The sequence below is a fragment of the Chiloscyllium plagiosum genome, unplaced genomic scaffold (assembly GCF_037043375.1).
Source record: "Chiloscyllium plagiosum isolate Xiang-an unplaced genomic scaffold, Cpla_swu_hap1 HiC_scaffold_14, whole genome shotgun sequence".
Lineage (NCBI taxonomy): Eukaryota > Metazoa > Chordata > Chondrichthyes > Orectolobiformes > Hemiscylliidae > Chiloscyllium > Chiloscyllium plagiosum.
Window position 1 is genome coordinate 67,418,165 of NW_028270152.1, and position 18,079 is coordinate 67,436,243.

The following is an 18,079-nucleotide window of genomic DNA, read 5'->3' on the forward strand; positions in this document are numbered from 1 at the left end:
GGAGGGGAAGAGAGGGAGGGGGGGAGGGGAAGAGAGGGAGGGGGGGAGGGGAAGAGAGGGAGGGGGGGAGGGGGAGGGTGGGGGAGAGGGGAGAGAGGGAGGGGGAGAGAGGAGAGAAGGAGGGGAAGAGAGAGGGAGGGGGAGAGAGGGAGGGAGGGAGAGGGGAGAGAGGGAGGGGGAGAGAGGGAGGGAGAGGGGAGAGAGGGAGGGGGAGAGAGGGAGGGAGAGGGGAGAGGGGAGAGAGGGAGAGGGAGGAAGGGAGAGAGGGAGGAAGGGAGAGAGAGGGAGAGGGAGGAAGGGGGGGAGAGGGAGGAAGGGAGGGAGAGAGGAGGGAGAGAGGGAGGGAGAGAGGAGAGAGGGAGGGAGAGAGGGAGCGGGAGAGAGGAGAGAGAGGGTAGAGGGAGAGGGGGGAGAGAGGAGAGGGGGAGAGAGAGAGGGAGAGGGGGAGAGAGGGAGGGAGAGAGAGGGTAGAGAGAGAGGGGTGAGGAGAGGGAGGGAGAGAGAGGGTAGAGAGACGGGGGAGGGAGAGGGGTGAGGAGAGGGAGGGAGAGGAGAGGGGGGAGAGAGGGAGGAGGAAGGGAGGGAGAGAGGAGAGGGAGGGAGTAGAGAGAGGGAGAGGGGAGGGAGGGAGAGATGGGGGGAGACGAGGGAGAGGAGAGGGAGGGAGGAGAGGAGGGAGGGAGGGGAGGAGGGGGCGAGGGAGGGAGGGAGGAGGGAGGGAGAGGGGAGAGAGGAGAGGGAGGAGGGAGAGAGGAGAGGGAGGAGGGAGAGAGGAGAGGGAGGGAGGGAGAGAGGAGAGGGAGGGAGAGAGGAGAGGGAGGGAGGGAGGGAGGAGGGAGAGAGGAGAGGGAGGGAAAGAGGAGAGGGAGGGAGGAGGTAGAGAGGGGAGGGAGGAGAGAGGGAGGGAGGAGAGAGGGGAGGGAGGGAGGAGAGAGGGAGGGAGGAGAGAGGGAGGGAGGGAGGAGAGAGGGAGGGAGGGAGGGAGAGAGGGAGGGAGGGAGAGAGAGAGGGAGAGAGAGGAGAGGGAGAGAGAGAGGGAGAGAGAGGAGAGGGAGGGAGAGAGAGAGGAGGGAAAGAGAGGGAGGAGGGAGGGAGAGGAGAGGGAGAGAGAGAGGGAGGAGGAGGAGGAGGAGGGAGGGAGAGAGAGGAGGAGGGAGGGGGAGAGGGAGGGAGAGGGGGAGGAAGAGGAGAGGAGAGGGAGAGAGAGGAGGAGGGAGGGAGAGAGAGAGAAGGGAGGGAGAGGAGAGGAGAGGAGAGGGAGAGAGAGGAGGAGGGAGGGAGAGAGGGGAGGGAGAGAGAGGAGGGAGGGAGGGAGAGAGAGGAGGAGGGAGGGAGGGGGAGAGAGAGGAGGAGGGAGGGAGAGGGAGAGAGAGGAGGAGGGAGGGAGAGGGAGAGAGAGGAGGAGGAGGAGGGAGGGAGAGAGAGGAGGGAGGGAGAGAGAGGAGGAGGAGGAGGAGGAGGGAGGGAGAGGAGAGGGAGGGAGAGTGGAGGAGGAGGAGGGAGGGAGAGGAGAGGGAGGGAGAGTGGAGAGGGAGGGAGGGAGGGAGAGTGGAGGGGGGGAGAGGGAGAGGGGAGAGACAGAGGGGGAGGGAGAGGAGAGGAGGGGGGAGAGGGAGGGAGAGGAGGGGAGAGGGAAGAGGAGAAAGGAGAAGGAAAAGGAAAGGGGAGAGAGACAGAGTGATGAGGGCACGGTGCTTAGTGACGAATACCTGGTGCTCGGTGTGGGGCAGTGAGGGGCGTCTGGTGCTCGGTGTGGGGCAGTGAGGGGCGTCTGGTGCTCGGTGTGGGGCAGTGAGGGGCGTCTGGTGCTCGGTGTGGGACAGTGAGGGGCGTCTGGTGCTCGGTGTGGGGCAGTGAGGGGCGTCTGGTGCTCGGTGTGGGGCAGTGAGGGGCGTCTGGTGCTCGGTGTGGGACAGTGAGGGGCGTCTGGTGCTCGGTGGGGGACAGTGAGGGGCATCTGGTGCTCAATACAGGGCAGTGAGAGGTTCCTGGCGCAGCGCAATGAAAGGTGCCCTGTGCTTCTGCCAGTGTGGGAGCGACTGAGGGTGAGAAACAGACAACGTTAGAGGGAGTGCAGTGATTGGGGAGAAGAGAGTGTTGCGGGCTGGGGTGGGGTGAATGCTCTGTTTTCTCATGTAACAGCAAGACAAGATTTATATTGATTGACTGTGAGGCACTGAGTGGTGAAGATGAATGTGACTTTCATTTTGATCCTACAGCATCTGCTGTGTGTTCTGCTCTTTGTCAGTAAAGAGAAATGATTGATCAGTACAAATCTTGTTTATTTAACTTCACAGGCCCACAATTGAATAGGCTTGGCAATGACGCTGTATAATGTAATCTTTGCATAGTATAATCTAGATCAAGGTGACGACTCCATGTAGGATGGTAAATTCTCTCTGGAGATTTTGGACATCATGTGTCTTCTTTCTTTCTCAGGCCATGGATGACCTGCTGCGCTGTGGCATATGTTTTGAATACTTCAACACTGCCATGATGATCCCTCACTGTTCACACAATTGTGAGTATTCTGCACGCCATCAACCTAACCTAGGCACCCGAGATGTTTTTACCAGTGCAGTGCAATTCCGTAGAATTGTGAAGACATTTTTATACTGCTGTCTGTGTGACATGTAAGGTGCATTGTTTTAGATGGGCGTGTGTCAGATGTTTGTTATCACAGCGGCTGCAGATGGGCTACAGTGACAATGTGTATGTATGGGACAAGACAGACCAGTTTGACATATCATGACAGCAGATCTGGCAGGCAGCAGCAGTAAGATACAAACAGTTATAATGAGCTGATTTTGGCTCTGTCAGGGTTGTGTTGATTTTTCTTTGGAGGGTTATTCATTATGAGGCCTTGTGAGATTTCTCACTATCTTACAAACTTGCATTGTCAACTCCCTACCCTGCCCCTTTGCCATCTCTGGACATCCAGTTTCCACCCCACGCGGTGTTTCCACAACAACTTGCCACAACTCAGCAGGCTTCCACTGACATTGCTGGTGCCTGCTCCATCTCTAAAGGGCCTGATAAGCGTTGGTCCTCTCCGGCAATGTAATGGCACAGCAGCCATACTGCCCTTGGCACAAGGCTGGCATGGCTGACACTCCCTTGCATGTACAACGACATTGATCTCAGTCTCTGCTTAAGCATCATGCTGCACACTTTACCTATCTGAGCTCCCTCACTTATGTTAGCGCTGTTCTGTCTCCGGTGCCCACTGTAGAACAAAATCTTGATATTGTTCAGTTGGGGAACATCACAAGCAGGCGAGCAACTGCACAAGTACAAACACAAACCTGAGCTTTTGTACAGTAATTATTTACAGAAAGCAAAATGGAACAAAACCGAAGCCAGCAGGGGCTGAGCCCCTAGAATGCCAACTCTATTTTGACAACGTGACCAAAATAGTTTGGAGTTAACAATTGTCAGCTGCACCCAGCTTTCGTCTGCTGGACCTGGGTGTCAGTCAGGTTCTCTCTGGCTCCTAGCACCAAACGCAACTGAGCTCTGTCATGAAGAGCATCGGCCTTACATAGGAGGCATCGGTCACTGTGCTGGTGTATTTGTGGAGGTGCGATTGAGAGATCCCACACAAGATCAACTATCACTCCTTGGAAATAGCCAGTTACAAGAAGTTCATCCTGAGGGACTGTGGAGCTGGGACCTCTCCCTGAACCAGGGGCTGCTCACCCTCCAGTTGGAGCTGCTGCTGTTCCTCGGCCAGCCATCAAACCTGGTTCCCCCTGCGTCCATCTTCACCTTCTTAGGAAAGGCAGCCCCAGCCCCCAACATCCCACCAGTGGGAAGGATTGAAATTTGGAACAGGACTGACGAGTGTTCTTTAGACCTGGGAACAGTAATTGGTGACATTCCCTGCAGATTAGGGCTGCACACACAGCTCCACACAGTGCAACCCACTCTACCTGGATAATGAGGGAGATGTCTCCATAATCCAATCGCTTTCAGGTTTAATCTGGGCATCAACTTGCCATGTGGCTGAGTGACTATCTAGTGCCATTGAGAAGGGAGTGCCTGCAGCCATTGTGGCACTTAACCAACCCTGGACCCACATCAAAAACTCAACTAAACACGGCGTTCAGTCCAGAGCGTCGTTACACCAACACGATAGATGAGGATGCAGCGTGTGGCTCATGGAGGTTCCCCTTCAGCCAGCACGGTTCCTTTATAACATCACTGCTGCGTACTTCCACATCATTTAGATGCTCAGGTTCAACTGGTGTTCGCAATGGGACGTAGCAAATCACCTCTGACCAAGGTCTGACCTAAGCATCCTCATCTGAACACAGAACGATTAGGCAAGGAAATGATCACTAATCCATTGAAGCAGCATTTTGTGGTAACAGATGTGTACAATGTTATGGCGTCCAGCAAATGTGGATCCTGTGCATTTGTCCATTAAGCTGTCGCATTCCGCTGACCCTGGTCTTCATAGCATTTCTTCATAGCAGTTCGTGTCTAGAGAAGGAAAAGTGATGGTAGTAAAGGAACGTTGTGCTGGACACCATCAGCGTGGAGCTCCATTTGGTCACTAGGTTACATCCCCAAAGACAGCTAATGGCAAAAACAAAAACAACTTGACACTCTGTGGAAAGGTAGTTTGGAGATCGAAAGTTGTTGTAAACTCAGAAAATTAGCATTTTACAGTCATTGAGTAGCTCAATGAAGCAGAATATGAGACCTTGATGGTATGGTCAGTCAGTGCTTCTGCTGTGCAGAATATCATAAACTGTTCACTTTGTGTCACAGCAGGGTGCAACATTTCTTTTGAGGGCTCGTCTTGATCATTACTATTTGATTTTCTGGGGTTACTTCTTGGTTTTCAGGGTCTACATTTTCATTCTCATTAACTTATTTAGACTTATACAGAAGCAGAAATAGAAGAATTCATCAATCTCAACAGTTATCATCTCTGTGAAACTAAAGCCATAATGCAGAAGAAAAGCATTAACTTCCTGGATAACACCGAAATTAAAATTTGCATGCGATGAAAGTAATTGATGCACACTTGACACACATGACCATTAACTAAAGCGCACCTTCTGCAGATTAGCGAGGTTACAGCTAGCTAATTTGTTTCCAATGTTTATAAACAAAGCTGGAATGTTTTAACCTGGCTGTCACTATACTTTTTGCTGCATCTTGGATGTCACTCTCAGACTCTCATTTAACATATGGCCATGTCAAAAAGACTGTGCGGAGAGTTGGTAAGGTAAGGATTTTTAAAATCTCTTTTGGCAATTTAGAGCAAAGGCCTGAAAGCTATGGCAGTTGCAGGCTTCTCTTGCAGGATGTGAAAGGTAAAGGTCACCACAAGTTGCCTGCTGACTTCACCTGCAAGAAATACACCCAACTCCAGCTCCTCACAGACCATGGTAGGGAGCTGGAGCTGGATGAACTTCAGATCATTCGAGAAGCTGAGGGGGCGATAGGGAGCAGTTATAGAGAGGTAGTAACACCTTAGTTACAGGATAAAGTGACTGCCAGGAGAGGGAAAGGGAATAAGCAGTCAGTGCAGGGATCCTTTGTGGCTGTTCCCCTCAATAATAAGTGTACCGTTTTGGATACTGTTGAGGGGGACAACTGACCAGGGGAAAGCCACAGGTGTCTGGCATTGAGCCTGGCTCTGTGGCTCAGAAGGGAAGTGGGGAGAATAGGAAAATGATAGTGATAGGAGATTCAATGATTAGAGGAAAAAACAGGAGATTCTGTGATCACAAGCGAGACTCCCAGATGATATGTTGCCTTCCGGGTGCCAGGGTCAGGGATTTCTCGGATCGAGTCGACAGGATTCTGAAGCGGAGGGGGGGGACTTGGTGAGCAACCAGAAGTTGTGGTACACATCGGTACCAATGACATTGCTAAGAAAAGAGATGAGGACCTGAAAAGCGAATATAGAGAGTTAGGTTGGAAGCTGAAAGGCAGGATGAGCAGAACAGTAATCTCAGGATTGCTACCACTGCCACAGGCTAGTAAGGCTAGGAACAGAGAGCAAGTGCAGCTGCAGAGCTGGTGTAGGAGGGAGGGCCTCACATAGAACATAGAATAATACAGCACAGAACAGGCCCTTCGGCCCACAATGTTGTGCCGAACATTTGTCCTAGCTAAAGCGCCAATCCATGTACCTATTCAATTGCCGCTTAAAGGTCACCAATGATTCTGACTGCCACTCCCACAGGCAGCGCATTCCATGCCCCCACCACTCTCTGGGTAAAGAACCTACCCCTGACATCCCCCCCTATACCTTCCACCCTTCACCTTAAATTTATGTCCCCTTGTAACACTCTGTTGTACCCGGGGAAAAAGTCTCTGACTGTCTACTCTATCTATTCCTCTGATCATCTTATAAACCTCTATCAAGTCACCCCTCATCCTTCTCCGTTCCAATGAGAAAAGGCCTAGCACTCTCAACCTATCCTCGTACGACCTATTCTCCATTCCAGGCAGCATCCTTGTAAATCTCCTCTGCACCCTCTCCAAAGCTTCCACATCTTTCCTAAAATGAGGCGACCAGAACTGCACGCAATACTCCAAATGTGGCCTTACCAAGGTCCTATACAGCTGCAACATCACCTCACCACTCTTGAATTCAATCCCTCTGCGAATGAACGCTAATACACCATAGGCCTTCTTACAAGCTCTATCCACCTGAGTGGCAACTTTCAAAGATCTATGACATAGACCCCAAGATCCCTCTGCTCCTCCACCTTACTACCCTACCGTTAACCCTGTATTCCGCATTCTTATTTGTCCTTCCAAAATGGACAACCTCACACTTGACAGGGTTGAACTCCATCTGCCACTCCTCAGCCCACCTCTGTATCATATCTAAGTCCCTTTGCAGCCGACAACAGCCCTCCTCACTATCCACAACTCCACCAATCTTCGTATCGTCTGCAAATTTACTGACCCACCTTTTGACTCCCTCTTCCAAGTCATTAATAAAAATTTCAAACAGCAGAGGACCCAGAACTGATCCCTGCGGAACTCCACTTGTAACTGGGCTCCAGGCTGAATACTTACCATCTACCACCACTCTCTGACTTCGACCGGTTAGCCAGTTCTCTATCCAACTGGCCAAACCTCCCACTATCCCATACCTCCTGACTTTCCGCATAAGCCAACCATGGGGAACCTTATCAAATGCCTTACTAAAATCCATGTACACTACATTCACTGCTCTACCCTCATCCACATACTTGGTCACCTCCTCAAAGAATTCAATAAGACTTGTAAGGCAAGACCTACCCCTCACAAATCCGTGCTGGCTGTCCCTAATCAAGCAGTGTCTTTCCAGATACTCATAAATCCTATCCCTCAGTACCTTTTCCATTACTTTGCCTACCACCGAAGTAAGACTAACTGCCCTGTAATTCCCGGGGTTATTCCTATTCCCTTTTTTGAACAGGGGCACAACATTCGCCACTCTCCAGTCCCCTGGCACCACCTCCATTGACAGTGAAGACAAAAAGATCATTGCCAATGGTTCTGCAATTTCCTCTCTTGCTTCCCACATAATCCTAGGATATATCCCGTCAGGCCCGGGGGACTTGTCTACCCTCAAGTTTTTCAAAATGCCCAACACATCTTCCTTCCTAACAAGTATCTCCTCTAGCTTACCAGTCCGTTTCATACTCTCCTCTTCAACAATACGGTCCCTCTCATTTGTAAAACTGAAGAAAAGTACTCATTCAAGACCTCTCCTATCTCTTCCGACTCAATACACAGTCTCCTACTACTGTCCTTGATCGGACCTACCCTCTTTCTCGTTTTTCTCATGTTTCTCACATACACATAAAAGGCCTTGGGGTTATCCTTGATCCTACCCGCCAAAGATTTTTCATGCCCTCTCTTAGCTCTCCAAATCCCTTTCTTCAGCTCCCTCCTGGCTATCCTGTATCCCTCCAACGCTCTGTCTGAACCTTGTTTCCTCAACCTTATGTAAGCCTCCTTCTTCCTCCTTACAAGACATTCAACCTCCCTCGTCAACCAAGGGTTCCCTCACACGACCATCTCTTTCCTGCCTGACAGGTACATACATATCAAGGACATGTATCTGTTCCTTGAAAAAGTTCCACATTTCAACGACATCCTTCCCTGACAACCTATGCTCCCAATTTATGCTCCTCAGATCCTGTCTTGCAGCATCGTATTTACCTTCCCCCAATTGTAAAACCTGCCCTGTTGCACGCACCTATCTCTCTCCATAACCAAGGTGAAAGTCACAGAATTGTGGTCACCACCAAAATGCTCACCCACTAACAAGCCCATCACTTGTCCCGGTTCGTTACCAAGTACCAAATCCAATATGGCCTCCTCTCTGGTCAGACAATCTGCAAACTGAGTTAGAAAAGCTTCCTGGACACACTGAACAAATACCGCCCCGTCCAATCGACTTGATCTAAAGAGCTTCCAATCAATATTAGGGAAGTTGAAATCGCCCATGACTACTACCCTGTGGCTTCTGCACCTTTCCAAAATCTGTTTCCCAATCTGTTTCTCCACATCTCTGCTGCTATTGGGGGGCCTATAGTAAACACCCAACAAGGTGACTGCTCCTTTCCTATTTCTGGCTTCAGCCCATACTCCCTCCAAAGGCAGATCCCCCTCGAACTGCCTTTCTGCAGCCATTATACCATTTCTAATTAGCAACGCCACCCCCCCCCCCCCTCCCCCCCTCCCCTCCTTTTTTACCACCCCTCCTAATCTTACTGAAACATCTGTAACCAGGAACCTCCAACAAACATTCCTGTCCCTCTTCTATCCACGTTTCCGTAATGGCCACAACATCGTAGTCCCAAGTACCGATCCACGCCTTAAGTTCACCCACCTTATTTCTGATACTCCTTGCGTTGAAGTATACACTTGAGCCCATCTCTGTGTCCGCAAGTATTCCCTGTCAGTGCTACCTACTCCACAACCTCCCTACATTCTTGGATATCCTGAAAAACAGCTAACCTACTTGCTGGACTACAAGTCCGGATCCCATCCCCCTGCCAAATTAGTTTAAACCCCCCCCGAAGAGTGCTAGCAAACCAGGATATTGGTGCCCTTCTGGTTCAGGTGCAACCTGTCCTGCTTGTACAGGTTCCACCTTCCCCAGAATGCAGTCCAATTGTCCAAATATCTGAAGCCCTCCCTCCTACACCATCTTTGCAGCCACGTGTTCAACTGCACTCTCTCCCTATTCCTTGCCTCACTGTCACGTGGCACCGGCAACAACCCAGAGATGACGACTAGCTTTTAGCTTCCAACCTAACTCCCTGAGCTCCTGAATGGCCTCCCCACCCCTCTTCCTACATATGTCGTTGGTGCCAACGTGCACCACGACTTCTGGCTGCACACCCTCCCCCTTAAGGATTCTGAAGACACGATCCGAGACGTCTCGGACCCTGGCACCCGGGAGGTAACAAACCATCCGAGAGTCTCGCCCATGTCCACAGAACTGCCTGTCTGTCACTCTAACTATAGAGTCTCCTATAACTAGCGCTCTCCTCCTCTTCCCCCTTTCCCTTCTGGGCCTCAGAGCCGGACCTCGTGCCAGAGACCTGGTCACTGCAGTTTACCCCTGCTAGGCCTTCCCCCACCCCCCCCAACAGTATCCAAAGCGGTATACTTATTGTTGAGGGGAACGACCACAGGGGATCCCTGCACTGCCTGCTTCCTCCCCTTCCCACCTCTAACTGTTGCTGAGCTACCTCTGTTCTCTGGCGTAACTACGTCCCTGTAGCTTCTATCTATCAGCCTCTCGAATAATCCTCAGTTCATCCAACTCCAGCTCCAGTTCCCTAACGCGATCTGTGAGGAGCTGGAGCTGGCTGCACGTCCTGCAGGTGAAGTCGGCAGGAGCATCGGTGGTCACCCCTACCTCAAACATCCTGCAGGAGGAACATTCCACTGCCTGTGCTGCCATAACTCTACACTTAGTCTCCAAAACAAGAACACTAAGTAGCTTACCTGTTCAGCCGACTTGAGTCCTATTTTTTAGGTTAGAGGAGGAGGAAGGTGGGAGACACTACACGTGGATCATTGGGATACATTCTGGGGAAGGTGAGACCTGTACAAGGAGGACTGGTTGCACCTGAACTAGAGGGGAATAAAGGTGATAAATTTAGAGCATGGATCAGTACTTGGAACTACGATGTTGTGGGCATTATGGAAACTTGGATAACACTGGGGCAGGAATGGTTCTTGGATGTTCTGGGGTTGAGATGTTTCAAGAGGAATAGGGAGGGAGGTAAAAGAGGTGGGAGAGTGGCATCGCTAAGCAGGGATAGTATAACAACTGCAGAAAGGGAGGCCGTCGAGGGTTTGTCTACAGAATCAGAATGGGTGGAAGTCAGAAACAGGAAAGGAGCAGTCACTTTACTGGGGGTTTTCTATAACCCTCCCCCCATAGCAACAGAGACACTGAGGTGCAGAAGTAAAAGGGTTGTTGTCATGGTTCAACTTCCCTAAAGTTGATTGGAACCTCCTTAGTATAAATATTTTGGAGCAGACTTTATCATTCAATATGTAGGAGAGGCCATATTGGATTTGGTGCTTGGCAACAAACCAGGTCAGGTGTCAGATCTTTCGGTGGGAGAGCATATTCATAATAGTGATCACACTTCCTTGACCTTTAGTATAGTCATGGAGAAGGATAGCAGCAGACGGTATGGGAAAGTATTTAATTGGGGGAGGGGGAACTACAATGTTATATTTATGTAGAGCATAAACTGAGAGCAGATATTCTCAGAGAAATGCACCACAGAAATGTGGAGATTGTTTAGGGAGTACTTGCAAGTGCTGGATTGGTTTGCCCTACTGAGGTGTAGAAGGGATGGTAGGGTGAAGGAACTGTGGGTGACAAGGGTTGAGGAACATCTAATCAAGAAGAACAAGGAAGTTTACTTAAGGTTGAGGAAGCAAGGATCAGACAGGACTCTAGAGGGTTACAAAGTGGCCAGGAAGGAACTGAAGAACGGATTTAGGAGAGTGAGAAGGGGGCATGAAAAAGCCTTGGTGAGGAGGATTAAGGAAAATCCCAAGGCTTTCTACACTTTCATGTGAGGAACAAGAGAATGGCCAGAGTGAGAGTAGGGCCGATCAGGGATAGTGGAGGAAACTTGTGCCTGGAGTCGGAGGAGTTGGGGAGGTCCTTAACGAATACCTGGCTTCAGTATTCACTAGTGAGAGGGACCTTGTCATTTGTAAGTCCAGCGTGAAACCGGCTGAAATGCTCGAACACGTTGATGTTAAGGAGGTTGTGCTGGTGATTTTGATAAACGTGAGTTAGGTAAATACCCGGGCCAGACAGGATATATCCAGTGTTACTACGGGAAGAGATTGCGACGCCTTTTGCAATGATCTTTGCGTCCTTGTTGTGCACTGGAATACTGCCAGATGATTGGAGGGTGGCAAAGGGGAATAGGGTTGACCTGGAAATTACAGGCCAGTCAGTCTTATGCCAATGGTGGGTAAATTAGTGGAGAGGATTCTGAGAGACAGGATTTATGATTATTTGGAAACGCATAGCTTGATTAGAGATAGTCAGCGTGGCTTTGAGAGGGGCAGGTCATGCCTCACAAGTCTTAGTGAACTCTTCTGAGAAGTGGCAAAACACATTGAAGGTAGAGCAGTAGATGTGGTGTACATGAATTTTCACAAGGTGTTTGATAAGGTTCCCTGTGGTAGGCTCATTCAGAAAGTAAGGAGACATGGGATACAGGGAAACCTGTCTGGGTACAGAAGGCAGAGGGTGGTAGTCGATGGAACGTATTCAGCCTGGAGCTCGGTGACCAGTGGTGTTCCGCAGGGATCTGTTCTGGATCTCTGCTTTTTGCGATTTTTATAAGTGACTTGGATAAGAAAGCGGAAGGGTGGATTAGTAAGTTTGCCGATGACACGAAGGTTGGTGGACTGGTGGACAGTGTGGAGGGCTGCTGTAGGTTGCAACGGGACATTGCCAGGATGCAGAACTGGGCTGAGAAGTGGCAGATGGAGTTCAACTTGGAAATGTGTGAAGTGATGCATTTTGGAAGGTTGTAATTGGGTTCGAATGCAGAGTACAGGGTTAAAGGCAGGATTCTTGGCAGTGTGGAGGTACAGAGGGATCTTGGGGGTCCACATTTATAGATCCCTCAAAGTTGACACCCAAGTTGATAAGGTTGTTAAGAAGGCGCATGGTGTATTGGTTTTCATTAGCAGAGGCATTGAGTTTAAGAACCGCATGGTTATGTTACAACTTTGTAAATCCCTGGTTAGACCACGCTTGGTGTATTGTGTTCAGTTCTGGTCGACTCATTATAGGAACGATATAGAAGCTTTAGAAAGGATGCAGAGGACATTTACCAGGATGCTGTCTGGACTAGAGGGCATGTCTTATGCAGAAAGGTTGAGGGAGCTAGGGCTTTTCTCGTTGGAGTGAAAAAGGATGAAAGGCGACTTGATAGAGGTGTGCAAGATGATGAGAGGCATCGATAGAGTGGATAGCCAGAGACTTTCCCATGGCAGAAATGGCTATTATGAGGGGGCATAATTTTGAGGTGATTGGAGGAAGATTTAAGGGGGATGTCTGAGGTAGGTTGTTTACACAGAGAGTGGTGGGTGTGTGGAATGCACTGTCAGCAGTGGTGGTAGAGTCAGATACATTAGGGACATTTAAGTGAATCTTGGATAGGCACATGGATGATAGTAAAGTGTAGAGTATGTCGGTTAGTTTGATCTTGGAGTAGAATAAAAGGTCAGCAGAACAGCGAGGGCCGAAGGGCCTGCACAGCGCTGTACTGTTTTATGTTCGTTTTATTGGCATACACTAAATGTACCACTGTATGTTAGGTTCTGAACACGTGCAGCTTGAACTGGAGTTACCACATTCGTTGGTAAGTAATTCATTGCTTCAGTGATTTAAAGTCATCCTAGTTCTGAGTTTTCCCTTTCCCATCACAATGTCTTCCTGTCTCACCCTCCCTTTCAGCTCAGCCTCCTCTACCCTTTTTTTTTTGAGGGTCGGGGTAGGGAGGTGGTGTTTCTTCTCTCTTTCCCCCCCCCCCCACCAACTCCGTGCATTTTGAACACTTGCACAACCCTTAGCGGCCTATGTTTTATCATAGTATTAGGTAGTGCTTTAGAAATGTAGTAACTTCCCTTTGCCCTTATGCTTGGCTTTCTTGTCCCTGTTTGGAGCCACACTGATGGCCTGCTGTTATTGCCTGGACTGGACATGCCTTACTGTGAAAGTACAGTTAATCCGAATTTTACATAGTTAATCCTACAATGATTTTTTAGCTTCTCACAAAACATATTACCACAAACCTCAACAGACCCACTAAAATTCTCCATCAAAAATAAATATGTTGGCACAAAAAAATTTGAACATTTTCCACCGCTTTACCAAATTAAACCTCTCATAAAGAATGAAGACTGTGATCCCTTTTCTTTATCAAGCTCCTGTCTGCCCATGAGTTTTTTAGGCTGAGGTATCAAATCTTGATTTATGGTGCAGGTAGTATATTGTTAATCTGTGAATTCTGCTTTGAGCTCTTCTTGTCAAATCACTAGCTCCACCCTTAAAAGTTTTTTCATGAGACTAGTCAATATTAGTTCAGCCAGGCAACCAAATTGTTGTTACTTTGTCCATGTTGAGCAGCCTGTTATTTGAAAGGAACTCATCCCTCTAGCACTATGTCGAGTATTTTTCTCTGAATTGTTGCCTTTGTTTGTGGAATAAAGCTATGACTTTTGGCAACCTGTGAGTTTTATTTCATTTGTTTTATGGGAATCAAGTGTGTTATTAGAAGTAATTGAAGCCAAACTATGTTCGGTATCTCTTCCTACCTTTGGTGTTGGATAAGTGAGAGCTGACTTATCAGTTCCTTCAGCCAAATGTCACTCAGGCTGACCATTGTTGTTCTTGGATGAGGCCAGCTCCTATGTGCTTCTGGCCTCCGATCCATCACGCTTCCTGTTTCTTACCTCAGGCTAAAGTTGATGGAGTGGCAGGTTTCACTCTAGTTAAACTCCTTCGCATTTGATGTATTGCCATGATTGTTCTCCCCGAAGCGCTGCTTTGTCCCTTTCACCTCACCATTACAGCCAACACTCTAATCTGTACCTTTTTTCATCTCAACTTTTACCCGTCCTGTCGAAGCCTCCTGCTTCCATGCTCCATTTACTCTGATTGAACTAAGACTTCTGTAACCTGGATTCTCTCCCAGATTTTCAACACGCTGAGCCTTTCCAAATTCTCTGTGTTTTAATATTTCTGTCCTGCAATCCCACAGCCTAATCCTGCCCAGCCTAAGCATGTTCTTCCAGCTACATACCCCTTGATGTACATTTTGCTGATTCTGCAAGCCTGTTTGCTCTTCATATTCCCTTGTGGGATGCGGGTGTCACTAGCAAGCTCAGCATTTCATAGAATCTCTACAGTGTGAAAACAGGCCATTTGGCCCAATAGGTCCTCACTAACCCTCCAAAGAGTAGCCCACCCAAACACATTCCCGTACCCTATTATTCTACATTTCCCCAACTGGCCTGTACCTAGCCTACACATCCCTGAACACTCTGGGTAATTTAGCATGGCCAGTTCACCTAACCTGCACATCTTTGGGAGGAAACTGGACAACCCAGAGGAAACCTGCACAGACACTGGGAGAATGTGCGAACTCCACATAGTCGCCCCAGGCTGGAATCGAACCCAGGTCCCTGGTGCTGTGAGGCAGAGGTGCTAACCACTGAGCCACCGTGCTGCCCATCCACATTGTAGTTCATCCTTGATTGTTTTTGAGATGGTGGTGGTGATGACCTATCTTTTTGGACCACTTTGTTCTCTGTGATTAGAGCTTGTTTTGTAGGGATTTTGATGCAACTGAATGGCTTGCTAGTCTGCTTCAGATTGAAGTTGGGCGTCAGCCCCACACATGTGGTTCTGGTGTGACACATATTTGCAGACCTGGTGTGGACAGTGCATTACCTTTAAGGGACAATAGTGTGAGCTACTTGGGTTTGACAACAGTCAGATTGTGACATGGTCACCAAACATTGATAAGACACATTTACTGACTCCTCAACAAATTAGCATTGTATCTATTCTGGTTAGGGGAGTTGGCGGTGGACCAGTTAGGGAGGCGGAGGTCAGCGGGTGTCTGGTCTGGTTGGAGGGGCAGTCAGTGTGTGTCTGGTCTGGTTGCGGGGGAAGTCAGTGAGGGTCTGGTCTGGTTGGAGGGGGAGTCAGCTTGTGTCTGGTCTGGTTGGGGGGAGTCAGTGAGGGTTTGGTGTGATTGGGGGTGGTCAGAGAGTGTCTGGCCTGGTTGGGGGTGAGTCAGTGTGTGTCTGGTCTGATGGGGGGGGGGAGTCAATGAGTATCTGGTCTGGTTGTAGATGTCAATGAGCTGGCACAGTTATGGTGGGTAGAATGGCTGCTTTCTGGGCTGGAAGATTCTTGGGTAGCATGAAAATGGTGAGGCCTTGATAAATCCCTGCTTGGAATATAGCAGTACGAAGCCTTGACATTGTCCATGAGAATCATGCTGGTCACTGTAGGTAATTACCGTGTAAGGAAATGTGGAATTGCAGTCAGGCCAGACTTACACGTGGTAGATTTCTCTCCAATAATGCATTGTATCAGATGACTGGGTCTGGTGCTTTGTGATATAACCTACTCTTTGCATCACAGTTTCTTGACTGAGGAAATGACAGTGAACATACTCCTCAGTCACTGCACTGCAGCTGTGACTCTGGGAGCTTGGGAATGATCTGGGAATGCCTCAGAGATTTATTGAATTGATTTCTTATTGTTCCATCTTGTCCTGTCCCATTTTACTTGGTAAACTGACTAATCTCCAGTTCCCCCATCTCCGATTAAGCCACATTTCACCATGCTGTGAATTTTCCTAAATTCTTGCCAATTGTTGCCGTGGCAACATTTTGACCTGCAGTTTTTCTTTCCTCTTTTTTTTGTCTTCCTGTTCTTCCAAATTCCTCAGCTAGTCTCTAATATCAGCAGTTGAAATGACCATTCTTAAAGTGAACGTGGATGCTGGAAATCAGTGGATTGTTTAGGACCAAGGGTGGGAAGTAACCTGATAGGAATATGGGGAGAAAAACGAGAATGTCACTGGTTTCTGTTTGAGTGATGCTCCTCTAGAATTGTTTGTCACAGAATACGAAGCATCTTAATGAGTATGCAGATGAGTCAATATGTGACAATGTCTGTTTCAGTGTGAATGAAGCAGAATTTGTGCTCTCTTCAACGCCCTAACAGTTATGCACTAATTAAATTTGTGGAAGTGCATTTTTCTTAGACCAACCGAATTGTTTCATACAATCACAGAAAAGTTATGGCACAGGACGGGAACTTGCAGCGCACTGTACCTGCACTAACTAAATAAACTGGCTGCTCATTCTAATCCCACTTTGTGGCTCCTGGATCCTAGCCTTTGTAAACTGTCAATCTTTGTGTGTGGATCCAGGTTCCTTTTAAACAGGGTTTCTACCTCCACTATCAAACCAGGCAACACTTTTCACATACCCACCACCATCTGGGCAGAAAGGCTTTTTTCCTTCATGTCCCCTCTAATCCTTCTATCAATCACTGTAAATTGCTGCCCCTTCCGAATTAACTTCTGTGTTGGGGAAACAGCTCTTCTCTCTGCACTCTGTACAGGCTCCAAATAATTTTGGACAGCTCAATTAATTCATGCCTCAGCATCCTCTAAACTAAATAAAGCGATCCTAGCCTGTCACTGGTTTCTTGCTTGCATTGCGAGAAACCCTGGCACCGTATTGTAAATCTCCTCTGTACTCTTTTTCCAGAGCAATTATGTTCTTTCTGTAATGTGGTGACCAGAACAGGGCACAACATTTCAGCTGTAATCTTGACAGGGTTTTACACTGTTATGGCATTGCATACCTGCTCCTATATTTTGTATCTTGCCCAGTGAAGGAAAGCATGGCAAATGCTTCCTTTTGCACCTTATCTATCTGTCCTGCCACCTTTGAGAGCCCTATGGATGTGCATAATGTATCTCACTTTTTCTATTGTTAATAGCCTCTTTATTGTGTATTCCTTATCTTTGTTTGCCCTCTCTAAATGCATTACCTCTCATTTTTCTGGTGAGAATTCCATTTCCTACTTTTCCGTCTACTACTTGGTATCATCCCTCAGTCAAGACCCATCCACTTTGCTATCAACTACACGACTAATTTTCATGTCATTTGCAAATTTCCCAATAGTGCCTCCCATATTTGAATGTAAATCATTAATGTATACCACATTGACAAGCACCATTATTGTGGAGCTGGAGAGAGAGAATGGAAGGGCCACTCCTTTTGCAGTTACGGAGGAACCTCGATTATCCGAATGTCAATTATCCGAATATCAGATTATCTGAAGGGGATCTCGAGGTCCCGATAGAAAGATTACATCAAAGAACGTTTCAGCTCTGATCATGTCTTTTGTTTACAATGATTAAAAATGATTTCGGCTTACTGAAATGCTGTCCTAGACATTGATGGAAGCCCAGATGGAAGTCCAAATGACTGACCTCTCACCCTCCCTCTCCCCACACTTTATCCATGGACCTCTACACAGAGGTGAACCCTACATCCCCCTTCCCCAGATATTCTGTCTAACATTGTCCTGTACATGGCAGAGGTGGACCTTGCCAAAATGTTGTGTGAGTGTGTATGTGAGAGAGAGAGAGAGAGAGAAAAGGTAGTAGGAGTCTTACTGTTGATGTCCACTCCGGCGGGGTGGGGAGCTGACCGGGGCAGGGGCACATGGGGATTGGGGGGGCAGGGCGCGGGGGGGGCGCGATGTTGGACTGGGTTGGGGGTGCAGGGAGGAATGTTGGACAGGGTTGAGGGTTCAGGGGGTGTTGGAAGGGGTTGGGGGGGTGGGCGCCTGTGCGCAGTGTGCTGCCGTGTCCTGAACGGGGAGCAGACTTAACAGAAAATTCTGACCCCCAGAGGGGAGGCATTGAATTGACCCACTGAATGATCAATTATCTGACCGAAATAGTGCCCGACCATCTCATTCGGAGAATCGAGGTTCCTCTGTAATCTGTTG

The 18,079-nt window shown here is 48.6% G+C and overlaps 1 protein-coding gene across 2 annotated transcripts in view; it reads left to right on the forward strand.

Moving 5' to 3' along the window:
• The window catches only part of rad18 (RAD18 E3 ubiquitin protein ligase), a 287,902-nt gene that overhangs the window by 2,459 nt on the left and 267,364 nt on the right, over positions 1 to 18,079 (forward strand). For both annotated transcript variants that reach the window (XM_087994505.1, XM_087994506.1), the window contains exon 2: positions 2,440 to 2,521. In XM_087994505.1, the coding sequence (XP_087850631.1) occupies positions 2,440 to 2,521 (82 nt within the window). The remainder of the gene's footprint in view (positions 1 to 2,439; positions 2,522 to 18,079) is intronic.